Genomic DNA, 13449 nt, shown 5'->3' on the forward strand with positions numbered 1-13449 from the left:
TAAAATCTAAAATTTTAATTTCCAAACTGTAACTCCTGCAGATTCTAAATTTGGTAGGAATCTTCGTGTACGATGTCAATTTCAGCTGAGAATGGATTTTCTCGAATTCTAATCCCAAAAGGGATGGTGGGGGCGTTAACAATGAAAATTTCTCATTTCCAATCGATAGTTTTTATAGACTCGAAGTTTTGTTGAAATCTTTTATTTATAATGTAGAAATTATCTCGAATAGGATCTTACGAAATTCCTCCCCCACATAGAAGTGTGGGAGTAATAATTGTCAAAAAATTCATATTCTTTAAATACAGTTCCTACAAATATAAAATTTGATAGAATCTGAAGAGAAACAGGCAAATACCGGGATGGCCTCCAAGGTCAACGGATTTAAATATTTTTCTTTCTTAATAGTGATATTTTCTTACAACAATCGTCTCTTTGGCAGCGGCAAAAAAGTCGACTAAGAATTTTACATACATTTTTTTTTTGCTGATCACATAACCGATGAATTGTTCTTATTACGGGATCGCGAAAATGTAACAGATTAAAAGCATTGAATTTTCTAAACACATGAAATATAGAAAAAAAATTTGGCTACTCATTTTAAGAAAATTCGTAAAAAACAAGTACAAATAATTTTCTATGTATAATTGATGTTACGGAAGAAATTTTAATTAACAGCGAAATTCATCACAATTTAAGCTAGGCAGATTTCAACTTCACTTATAAGACCTGCAATTACTTTAACTAAAACTTACAATGCTCATTTAAAATTTTTTTTCTTCGTGTCAATTAATATTCATTTTTGGAAGAAAGCCACGGGAATGTTATAGTGATTGCACATTGAAAGTTACAATGAATTTTAGCTAGAATAATCATGTGGACAAAATATACAGACCAATTTGATGGAATTCGGAATATGTGCAAGTCAAAACAATCTTCCAATTAAATTTCAAATCTAGGCGATCTAAAAATACAATTCTATAAAGCGCCCAGCGGAGCGGGCGGGTAACAGCTAGTAGTGAAATAAATCATCTTTAAATTTTAGTGATAAGAATTTTATTTATTGATCTTTCGATAGTAAAAATTTTATCAATTTCTCACGGTCATTTCATCGGTTATACGTCACGAAATCCAGCAACATTATATCCGCGACGTTGTATCCATGACTACGTCATTGACTTGCCTATATGACAAATTTAAATACAATTTATTTGTTATTTATCGTAAGATGGACGGTGGCGTTTGCTCAGTCAGTATAATAAAACTCAATTTATATTTACCTCCCATTTTTACTCTAGCTTCTTCAATTGTTTTGCATATACAGTCGATGTCTTGGTTATTTTTAGGCACCAACGTGATTAGAGCCTGACGAGCTACATAAAATCAAGATAGTTATAATTACTTATATTTCATTAATTGTAATTAGAAAAATAAATAAACGATACGTGTTTCGTACATATACTTATTAAGAAAATAACTTCAGTCATTTTTAACATCTGGCTAACATCACTCACAGCGAAATCGAAACTTTTTTTCTTCGCCATTTTTGATCCAGACTATCAAGCTACAGACAAGTATTGAACATTGTATTCATACAAATAATAGATTTTCTCTAATAAATCAATAAAACAATTGATGTAAATGTTAGCTTACTCTGTAGTAAAGTAGAGTGTACCTATTCCAATATTTGTTATTTCATCGACTTGATTTTTTTTGTAATAATTAATTGAGATATTGTGGTATACATTGTCCCTAGATATATCAGTTGGAACTTGCAGGGAATGAATATTAGCCATCGTTGAAAATATAAATTTCGAAAATTTTTTGAGTATACAATAAAAATTAAATTATTTTTCAACTATATAATAGCTAAATAATTTGTTTAATCGAGGATCAATAGAATTTTTACTAGTTTTCATTCGATGTAAATTATAATCAACATTAAAAAAAAAAGAAAAACAAAAGAAACTAATTGTCTTACTGTTAATGTGGTCACTTGTCACTTGAAAATACTGATTGTAAGACATTATTCTATTGTTAGAAGTTACCATTTAATTACTTGCAGCCATCAACAAAAAAACAAGTAATTAGAAGCGCTCTATTTAGATATCCTAAAAAAATTTGATTCCATACAACAAGCATTGAAATTTATTGATAATTAATGTTTTCATCAGCATACATAAATGTGTATTCGATATTTAGGGCCAGTTTTTCAATCCGGGATAAAATTTTATCCGAGATAAAAGTACTGTCAATATAATAAAAAAAAAATAAATAAATAATTTAGCGACGTGATATTGCTCTCAGTTAGTTCTCCATGAATTTGGTCATTTATTTAAATAAAAAATAAGTATATCGTAAAAATAATAATAACCTCTCATTGTGTCATTTAAATTATTTGAAATTAATTAATTAATACAATTATAGATTAATAATAGATGTCAAACGCAAGATATGAGCTCGAAGAGCTCAAAAGCATAGAACAGCGACCGCTTTGAGCTCGGAGAGCTCAAAATAATACATAAATTGTAATTTGGAGTTCAAAGAGCTCGATAACGTTACAAGTGCAATTTCAAGCGCTTAGATATGGAATTAGCGGGAAGTTGCAGGGGTGGCCTTCAGGGTCATCTGTTTTCCTAATTTTTATTTTATTTATTTACAATCAGCAAGTCGTCACAGTTGGAGATTAATATTTCTGTGACATACGGCTAATGTTTATTTATTTTAATTAAAAATTAGTGACTGAATTCAGGGAGAACTACTCGTACGCAATATCACTGTGCTGAATTATTTATTTTTATTATTTTATTGGCAGTACTTTCTATCTCGGATAAAATTTTATCTCGGATTGAAAAACTGGCCCTTATTGTATCAATGGATTAAAATATCAGTTTAAACGATTTTCAATTGTTGTTATTATAAATTTTTAATGATTCCCTACTATATTCTCTTATTGAAACTTTTAATGGCACTGTTCATGGTGGTTATCGATTTAACCATGTCACACCTGTAAAGCTGTTATTCACTTACCTAGCATCGACCATCAGTATCTCGGTCATTATTCAAATAACAAAATTTATTTGTGGTGTTAAATTTGTTATTTTTTTGTTGTTAATTAGTTACTCGATTAGATTCCAAGCATTCATTAATTATGTCGGTCAATGCTGAATTCCATCAATGCTAACTTTACGGACGTCATTATGTCAGTCTGTAAACTAAACAATAATTTTATCTGAAAATATATATACAAATCATGATAATTCGCTGATAAAAATCAATGCTTGCCAAAGCGCTGATTTCAAAGATTTAATAACGGGATTACACTCATATGATGTTCTAAACGGTAATTCTAACTTTTAGTACTGTATCACTTTATATTATTTTTTTTCATATTGATTCTAAACCTGAAATTAAATCGTACATATTTTGTATCAATTAGTTTTAATACCTATATTTATATTATATCTATCAAGTAATACTACAAACAAGTTGTCTGTGCTAAATATTTAATCTCATAAGTAGGTAATCCTAAAGAAGTCATAAATAGACTTATACAACATTTATGTTATATTAAATAATAATGATAATCACACAATTTCGGAATTTTTTGAACTGTAGTAAGGTAAATAAATAAAGAAAGCAGAGCAACAATCAACTTGGAAATTCATGCATAAAAATTTTATTTAATCTTTTATATATGATGAGTAAATAAAAAAAGACCATATTAATGTTTATTAGAAATGTATTACTGAGAGTATATCTATCGCTTTATATTATTATTATTATTATTATTATTATTATTATTATTATAAATAATAAACAATGAAAATAATGAGAGTAAAAGTAAACAAAAATAAACTATTTCAATTCGGTTCGGCAGGTAAAATTAAATTGATAATTAAAATAAAAACAATTTTATACATTACTCTCGATTTCTAATGTGATATTAAAACATGAAATTTGATGTTTCATTTAGCAATAGCAAACCCGACACGGTTATTCTCCATATCAAATTCAGTGTAAAATCGACCGATGAAAACATCTCCAAGAATCCACAAGGGTCCATTTGGTGGTGGAATATCAATACCCATGAATCCACTGATGCAGATTGTTTTACCAAATTGACTTACCTATTACAAAATAATTCAACCACAGTAATTAATATATATATACATCTATATAAAAGTACTTATTATTAATTGTTTAATATTTATAAAAAAATTTCCAGCTATACCTTGAGTGTGTAATCTTCACCAGACAAAGAGAATTTCCGACCGCCAAAAACGAAATCAATTTTAGGTAATGAGGGAATCAAACTGCAATTAATCTATTGAAAAAATAGCGTCGATTGATTGATGATATTGTTTATTACTTATTTTATTAGTGGATTAATTAAACTATTTACCACAGCTTCACCACCAGGAAGAGGTAAACTACCGAGCGCTTTGTTAATTGCTTCAATTTCCTTTACTGGACCAGCAATCAAAGAGGTACCAGTGTCTGCAATAGCTTGACAACCGTTTTCACAAACAACTTGGTCTCCAATTTGTATTCTATAATTTTCTCATGAATTATGGAGATGCAATTTTTTTTTACATAATATTAGTTTTAGTATTATTATAGAAAGAATAACAAATACATACTTGTCCATTTTAAATTGCCAATAAGCTTGACGATCAACTGGTACATATGTAAAGTCACCCTCATAGTGATCAGGGTCAGATCCACCAAGAATCATCTCACCTCCAACGTTTGCCTGTGGATCTCTTAAATCCATTTTTTATAATTAAACAACTGAGATAGTTATATTCAAAAGTGATCTTTTTATTTTGAAATTAACTACCTATTCAAGTAGAAACTGAAAATCTTCTTAGAAATTAATCCTTGATTATACATGTTATTGAAAGGAGGCTTAACACCATCGACAGCTATTCGTTCATAAGCCATACCTAAAATACCATCGAATTTAGCAGCGACAAAAGCTAGTCCCGGTTCACTCATAGCTTCAGCAAATGTTTGATCTTTAATATCTATTCCAGCCAACTATAAAAAATTCAATATTATCAGATCACAATGAAAATATGCTCCTAGATGGACTATATAAAATATTCAATAAGTTTTTTTACAGTGACAACGTCTGTTGATAAGAATCCAGAGAGACTACCTGATCCATATCTGATAGCGAATTCAGTACCATTTTGTTTGTAAGTTTGTGATTTCTTGCTATCGTATTTATTGTGTAACACTGGGAAAAAAAAAAAAAAAAAAAAAAAAAAAAATGGAATAAACATAAAAAAAAAGGAAAATCATATATACTGATAGAAAAATTCGCTTGAATCAAGAGAAAAAATCTCGAACCAAAAAAATCATTTTGAAGTGTTTGATCAAAAAGTTTTTCTAGATTCAATTAAATTTTACTTGGTTCAAAATGATTTCTTTAGTTTAATATTTCTTTTTCTTGAATCAAGTTAATATCTTTATCAATATAGTTTATAATTAATAATATGACTAATATTTTTATTACTTACAACAAGCTATGTTGGTGTAATGACATTTCTTTGATGGAATCCATAGATTTGATGATCCAGTATCAAAAACAACGTTGAATTTTTGTGGTGGCTTGCCGATCGTGATTTCTCCATAGTATTGAGCGTCCATGTAGTTGGACAGTGGCTCTGGACTTCCATCATAAAAGCTGCTGGTATATCTTAAACGTACTTGATGAACCTCTGTTCCCACTTCTTTTAAAGTTGTTCTGACGCTTGGAATTTTATGCATAGGAATTCTATGAAAAATTATTCATTATTGATAGTCATTTTTTAACATGAAAAAAAAAATACGATCTAAATTATTATAAATAATCAATATAAATATATTATACAGCTAAACTTGAGTAAATGTTTTGTAATGAAATTAAAGAGCAGGAAATGTATACTAAAATCGATTAATTTGATTATAAATATTTTATGTCAGCAAATATACACTTGTTCATAAAATTAATTATTTTCAAAACAGTACTGTTAGTGTATTTATTTAAAAATGATAATCTTTTTATAAAGCTGATGATTCCTTACATTATTTAATTCGCATAAATGAAAAATTATGAGTCTGATAAGTTAAGAATGACCCTCTTTAATCAAAACAAAGGTCAACTTTATTAATGTAATACTATGTCTAAGATTTAATTAAATACGCGTATTTCATGATACTTTTTATAAATTATTTTTTTTAAAAATAGGAAATTTTTTTATTAATTGCTAATAGTAAATGTTTATCGAATTTTTATTTAATATCCAATTTATGAGAATGGAACAAAAATTAAAATGATTATATATTTATTAATAATTCAATTTAGTATGAAAAATGATGATTTTTAAGAAATGAATACTAGCAACAGTATCATGGATCAAAAATATTAAAAATTAGCTTACCTTAATAACGACGCATTTGATAATGTTAGAATAAAGGCAAGCCATGGCAACAGTCGCCACATTTTAACAAATTAAAATAATTCGGTATTTATAAAAAAGAGATAAATTCTTTTCAGAATTTTGATTGATGTAATAATATTATTGAATAATTTGTAGACAGCTGACTGTGTAGCTTGCAACTAAATGCAGAATGTTATTTTGTCGTAGTTATTATAACGGTTGAAGCGGAAGTACAGTAAATGGTCAAAGTTTTATTTACGTTTTTCGTTGAATCACTGTGCGATCATATGACTAGTCACCAACCAACCACAATATACTATACATTTCAAACGCTTTATCTTCTCATGTTATTAATATGTCTTTATTTGTAAAAACTTTTATTTTTATTTTATTTTCTCCGTTGTATTGAAAGTAAAAATAAAAATAAAAAAAATTATGTTTAGAAGTATATTTCTCTTTATTAAAAAAAATTTTTTTTATCAAATTATTTTTTTTTATACAAAAATTTTGTTCATTTAAAAATTTCATGTAGTTTTTACCCTTACACATTTCATTTTAACTTAAAAATTTTTATGAGTAATAAATAATAATATTTTAAGTAGTAGACATAATTTTTTGGTTTTATTACTGTAAAGATTACTTATCACATTAAAAAAAATGTACTTGGAGATAATTCAAGAGACTATTATGTGCAATTGTTTTAGAGTATTATTTAAAATCAATTAGTAATTCACAAAATAAACAACAAATTTTTGAATACCTGATAATAATACTAAAATTAACATGCTTTTAATAACTTTAAGAGTCTGGAATTAACAGACATTATAATAAAAAAAATAAAAAAAGAAATTCCACTTCTAGATATTTTAAAAAATGATTGATCTAACTTCAAAAAAGTTTTTTTTCGGTAATAATTTATAAGTATGAAAAATAAAAACAGTTGTCAGATATTTGCTAATAATTTCAGTTTCTCAATAAGTTTTAGGTTTTTTTTTTTTTTTTTTTTTTTTTTATAAAAAAAGTATCGTAAAAAATATTTGAAAAAAGGTCGACAAGTGGAAATTTAAAAAAAACTTTAAATGGAATTATTTAGAATATATATTTTTATAATTAATTTATTTTTTTAAAGAGATCAGAAAGTTGTTGGTCGATTTCGGTATCATATTTGATAATTTAAGTATTATGAAAGAAATCATTTGTTTGAGCATAAAATTTTTGATTTTTTTTTATATACTGTGTATAGATAATGTATATGTATATATATAGGTATATAATGTATAGCTATATATTATTTTACTTAAAAATATTTAAGATAAAATTGTATAAAAAATTCTTGGTTCGTTGAGAACACCATAAATATTTAAAAAATTTAAAATTTAATTTTACCAAGAGCAATGGTTCCATTTAAATGAAATTCAGCATAAAATTGCATTAAAAATGCACCTCCAATTTCCCAATAACCCAATCCACTCGTGTCCGGTATAAATGGTGATAAACATAACTGCATTCCATAATAAACCAACTAAAACATAAATAATAAAATTAAATGAACAATAATGAAAGTACAATAAACTTTCATAATAGATTAAAGATTAATGGCCCTACGTGCTGAATATAATACTTTGAGTCGATTTTAAATTCAGTTCCAGCTAGAATAAATGAAACGTGTGGTAATTTAGCAAATGATCGACAGTCAACCTGAAAAAATACAATGTAATAATTAAAATAAATCAATATATTTGATAATTGAATAACATAAAAACTGATGTCTAATTTAAGTGTATGTTACTTTCAAAAATTAACATCAATTTACCATGTATCTGTAAGGCCAAACTTTCATAATTTCTTTTGCACCCAATAAATTATTTATTTTCATTATATCAGCAGGTGGTCCAGATATTGTGTTAACGCTGGTATCAAATATAGCTTTGCATGATGAAGTACAAAATGGAAAAGTTTTGTTTGAGTTATCAATAACGAGTCTAAAATAATATCAATATAATTAAAGGAGATTGTTTAGTGATCAAATTAATTAAAATTATACTAAATACCGGTCAATTTTAATCATCCAATATTTTTTAGTAATTACAGGTAACCATATTAAGCTTCCATTAATTTTATCTCTTTCCATTTCACCAAGAATCAAACTGCCTGCTCTATCAGTAGATGAATCGCTGAAAAAAAATTCATTAATATTAAATTAATTAGTATCTTTTGATTTTTTTTTTTTTTTTTTTTAATACTACCGATTCAGATAAAATGTAAAAACTGGTTTTTTAACAATCTTTTGTCCTAGCATGTTGTAAAAAAATGGTTTTTGGCTGCACTCATTCAACGAAGAAAATCCAAGACCGATAATTCCATCAGCTTTTGTCATCAGAAATGGAATGTTAGACATATGAGTCATCTCGATAAACGATTGACCAACAACTTTGACATGCGAAAGCTGGAATATCAAATATATTATTAAATACTGTCTTATAATTACGCTATTTAATTAACTATATCAAATTTTGCATACATGAAAATCATCAATCGAAACTATGCCTCTCAAGCTTTCAGCTTTGCTTTCAATAACGCATTCAGTTCCATTTTCTTTAAACGTTGATGATTTGGAGCTGTCGTATCGATTATGAATCACTAAAAATTTATTTTATTAGAAACTTGATAAATTTAAACTTTACATATTTTTATAAAAAATTAAGTTACTGCAAGCAATTTCAAAAAGTCCACAGTGTTGAGATGGTACCCAGGAATCAGACCATGTTGTATCAAAAATGACTTTGAATGTTTGAGCTGGTTTTCCAATACTAATAATCCCATAGTATTCCGCCTAAAATAAGAATATCTATAATTTTGCTTAAAACATTAATTCTCAAGTAAAGTTTTTATAATATTCATACATTTAAAAATTTATATAAAGAAACAGTCTCATTAGTCCATTTATTTTTTGAAGCATTAATATGATTCAGAAGTTCATGTTTATCATGGGTCTTATCGCTGAATATATCAATTCTATAGATAAAAATAAAAAAGAAAATTATGTCCTGCTGATTATGATTCATAGAAGATAAAGAAATTATAAATCAAATTTCGACATAAATGTAAAATAATTTTCTATTATAATTAGAATAAAATGTTTTTACTTATGTTAGTTAATTAAAATAATTTACTTACACTATTGCCGCATTTATGTAGTTAAAAATAATTATAATTAATAAGTACTTAATCAAGTTAAACATGATGAATTAAATGTTTTGTTTACTTGTAGGTAATACTTGATCATCAACTTTATTTGAACTTATTTAACTATTATATTTGAACAAAAATCGAATTTACAAATAATAGCAGATTACTTGGGATTCCCACCAAACGAAACTTATGAATGAAAGTGATTCTCAATTCAATTACATATGAACCTTAGCAAAGAAAGTCTTTGGAGGAAGAGATGTACTTAGTTACCAACTGATGTGAAACGATGGTATCGCGTAAAAATATATAAAACGATTATAAAATTCATAAATTTTTCACTAAATTTAAATAATTTATTAAATAATTAGTTATTATAATCTAAAAAATGAAGAAAGAACTCAGAATTAGTTTTGAACACTTTTACTAAATTATACAAACTTTAATCTTAATTTATATAAAGTTGAACACAAAAGAAATAATTTATATCAAATTTATGATATTTTTATTACACATTTTTAAACTCCTGTAATATTATAATATTTATTTCGTCATGTTATAAGTCAAAAATATTATTAAGTCTGTAATCAAGTTATAGTTGCACATTGCACTGTTACGTTATAATTAATAAAATCAAAAATTTACTTTTTTTTCATGAAAGTTATAGTATATAATTGATTAATAAATAGAAAAAATATTATATTCGAAGAAATTATAAGAATTTATGACAACTTTTTTTCTTTTAAAATTTTCTAAGTTTTGAACCTACACATTCCACATTAAACAAGACAAACAACTATAAGTCAAAAATTTGACTGTCAAGGAAAGTCGATATATTTGTTTTTTCTTTTTTTATTCCTCAATACACCGTAGAATATTTTTGGACATTACTAATGAGTCAACATGAAACCTGGTCGTATGAATAAATATAGATATGATTCTACGGTGGATTGAAAATTTCAACTGAATAAAAAAAGAAAAATAAATAAATGTTCATCGGAAGTCAGCGATGCTAGTCTTACACAATTGTTACATAGATATTTGGTATTTTTTTTTACCAAATTGTGATACAGGAATGTATTTAGTCAACAGAAAAATAAGTTTTTTTTTTGCCGTTAATACCGTATAGTTATCTCTGAAAATGCTAAACACAATTTAACATTCTTTTTTTACTTAATTCGGCAATATCTCTAACGAGAATCGTATATTCCACAGCACCGCATTAAAATATTTCCGAATTACAAATATAGTACTTATAACATTATTTGCGTACTTATTTCTTATCGTAACAATATAACAGGTTAATGTGCATGGATTTGCATGTAAGAGAGGACGATGATGAAGAACGGTAATATAATACATATTCAGGTGGGATAATATAACACTATTTAACTTAATTAATATGAATATAATAATAATAATAATAATCCATAAAGGATGAGATTTTTTAATGTAATTTAACTGTTGTAATATATAATGGATAAAGAAAAAAAAAATTAACAATGTAATCCTTTCGTCTTCTCCTACTGCACACTGATGATTCTGTTTAAATTTAAATTCACGCTTAGATGGTGATAATGTCCACAGATTACGGTGTACAGATGATGTAAGTGAAATATTAGGCAGCAGTCTTGGAATCACCGTTGCTTTCAGCTTCAACAACAGGTTTGTCTTCAACTTTAGCCTTTTTTTCAGGAGTCACACCATCAGTAGCATCCACGGCTTCTTGGCCAGCAGTGGATTTCCTTTTTATGCAACATACCTCTTCTTCGACTGGTTTTACTGTAATCAAGGTTAAAAATAAAATTTTAATTATAAATAATCATTAAAGGCATTAAATATATTTTACTGCAAATGAATAAAATTATACCTGGAGAGTCACCATTTTCCGTCGACGCAACTTCTTTCTCATCGGCTTCTTTTTCTTCTGTTGATCCATTTGTTTTGGCATCATTGTCAGCTCCATTTTCAGTTTCCGATGATCTTGAATTTTCATTAACTTCCTCTTCGGTAACCTCCTTTTTTTTTTCTTCCTCCACTACTTTCTTCTCTGGGGAAGCAACAACTTTGGTTTCTCTATAATAATAATATTTAAAAAAAATTAGTCAGTTTGAAAAATAATTATTCATTTATTAATAAAATAACTTTAGCAAACTAAAAATAATGAATGACGTAAATTTTCCAAGAATGATATTCGATAATTATTTCGGTAGTCGTCACAGGTTTTATTTATTTTATTTTATATTTTTTTTTATTTAACGATATACTGACATCCCGCCAGACAAAAATTCCGTCTTTGAAGAAAAACATGTGCTGCCCTCTAAGTTAAACAACCTCATCCCCTCTTAGATGCTGACACTGACAAACTCATGGCATTTCAACGCGGTTTACCGCGCTCTTTCTCCTCAGCTCTCTGAATTTCCTTAACTTCATGCATCGTTTCGTTCTTTTTACTCAGTAAAACATAATAAATTTTCTTTATCCTCTACATATGATATTTTTACCTAACTAGAATTTACAATAGCAACTAAGCAGAGAAAAAAAAATTGAAGACAATTCCGGTGACTACGAAAGCGAGACGCCGGGTACTATGCTAGTGTGTAATGTGTATATGTATAGTTGAGTTTACGACAGCCGTAGGATTGTTTGATACTTCCACAACGTTGGAGAGCCAGTGGATCGATATTCCGGCCGTTCTCTTTTGGAAGTGACGCGCGTACAGTCATTATCAAAAGGCCGGTTTCTGTTTCGCTTGACTGTATGAATTCAACATTTTTATATACTGTATACTGACGATTGTACTTAGAGTTGAGTTTGTACACGACCTAAATCCAACAATTTACTGTCTACCCGCAGGAGAGTATTGGTATAATATATACGTATATAGATAAATTTTATAGCGTAAGCACCTTCAGGTAATCAACTTTCACAATAAATAGGAATACTAATATGACCCGGCGTCTAATATAACCATGATCTCATTTTTGTATAGAATAATAATATTAACAATTATAATGTAGCAAAATCAACTGTCATCTTTTTCCAATTGAGATAATACAAAGTAAAAAAATATGCGATACAAATTTTGTTTAAAAATTATCAAGAAGACAATTTGAAAGTTGCGTGGGACGATGGCAAAAAATAAGTCAAACGGCCGGCGTCCCCTAGCCCTCCTGCTCGAAGTATAATTCGTTACAGCGTCAGACGATGCTATTCAATTTTCAACATCAGTTAGTAAAAAATAAACAAAAATGATTACGGGTAATTGTTAATCTCAATTCAAAGATCATAAAAACAACTTTTATTTCTCATCAATTCACTTTTTAAACAATTTATTGACGAGCAAGGAAAGGATGAGATGCGCCGTCAAAACGCGTTTCCCGCTAAATTTTTCTTCGACTTAAAACAAACAATGATAATAACTATAATAATAATTAATAATAATTGATCAATAAAGAAAAAATAAATTAACAATAATAGAGGGTTGAACGGCGTTACTATCGTAGCGTGCTTTTTACTCGAGTCGGTTGCCATTTATTATATTTTTTATTAGTTAACTAAATATAGCTTTAATAAATGAATACTTACTTAGTTTCGACATCAGCCATGATGAATGTTGATCAATTAATCAGGAAGCACTTAGGTACACTTGAAATCCTTGAGATTAAATATATTTTTTGTTATAAAATATACTAAGTAGTACGTATAAATTTGTGAACGACACAAGAGAAGCGAAGCACCAGAGAAACACTTATGCTACCAACGCGCAAATGGCTGAGAGACTCGTTCTCAACCACTCTCAAACTCTCCACTCGGCGATTCGCTTCGC

At 27.5% G+C, this 13449-nt stretch overlaps 3 protein-coding genes and 1 long non-coding RNA gene across 5 annotated transcripts; all 4 read right to left on the reverse strand.

Moving 5' to 3' along the window:
- Positions 1-1096: 1096 nt before the first annotated feature.
- Positions 1097-3576, reverse strand: LOC123269981. Of its 2 annotated transcripts, XR_006510511.1 has the most exons (4): positions 1654-1851; positions 1457-1564; positions 1281-1373; positions 1097-1183 (listed from the first exon to the last, which is right to left on the reverse strand). It is a non-coding gene; the product is annotated as an uncharacterized LOC123269981 (long non-coding RNA). The 2 variants fall into 2 exon arrangements; XR_006510512.1 differs by lacking the exons at positions 1457-1564; positions 1654-1851 and adding an exon at positions 3031-3576.
- A 148-nt stretch (positions 3577-3724) lies between these two features.
- LOC123269961 (lysosomal aspartic protease-like) lies at positions 3725-6694 on the reverse strand. Its single transcript, XM_044735917.1, has 8 exons — positions 6432-6694; positions 5529-5785; positions 5127-5245; positions 4844-5043; positions 4644-4766; positions 4406-4553; positions 4235-4327; positions 3725-4130 (listed from the first exon to the last, which is right to left on the reverse strand). Exons 1-8 carry the CDS (start codon positions 6491-6493, stop codon positions 3969-3971), a joined length of 1164 nt encoding a protein of 387 aa, XP_044591852.1. The 5' UTR covers positions 6494-6694; the 3' UTR covers positions 3725-3968.
- A 1091-nt stretch (positions 6695-7785) lies between these two features.
- LOC123269962 (lysosomal aspartic protease-like) lies at positions 7786-9940 on the reverse strand. Its single transcript, XM_044735918.1, has 9 exons — positions 9609-9940; positions 9335-9446; positions 9141-9264; positions 8953-9071; positions 8678-8877; positions 8483-8605; positions 8245-8413; positions 8037-8129; positions 7786-7953 (listed from the first exon to the last, which is right to left on the reverse strand). The coding sequence occupies exons 1-9, from the start codon at positions 9671-9673 to the stop codon at positions 7801-7803; spliced, it is 1158 nt and encodes a 385-aa protein (XP_044591853.1). The 5' UTR covers positions 9674-9940; the 3' UTR covers positions 7786-7800.
- An 87-nt stretch (positions 9941-10027) lies between these two features.
- On the reverse strand, positions 10028-13415 carry LOC123269975. Its single transcript, XM_044735934.1, has 3 exons — positions 13209-13415; positions 11491-11696; positions 10028-11402 (listed from the first exon to the last, which is right to left on the reverse strand). The coding sequence occupies exons 1-3, from the start codon at positions 13226-13228 to the stop codon at positions 11239-11241; spliced, it is 390 nt and encodes a 129-aa protein (XP_044591869.1). The 5' UTR covers positions 13229-13415; the 3' UTR covers positions 10028-11238.
- Positions 13416-13449: the final 34 nt, after the last annotated feature.

This window comes from Cotesia glomerata, linkage group LG7 (assembly GCF_020080835.1).
Source record: "Cotesia glomerata isolate CgM1 linkage group LG7, MPM_Cglom_v2.3, whole genome shotgun sequence".
NCBI lineage: Eukaryota > Metazoa > Arthropoda > Insecta > Hymenoptera > Braconidae > Cotesia > Cotesia glomerata.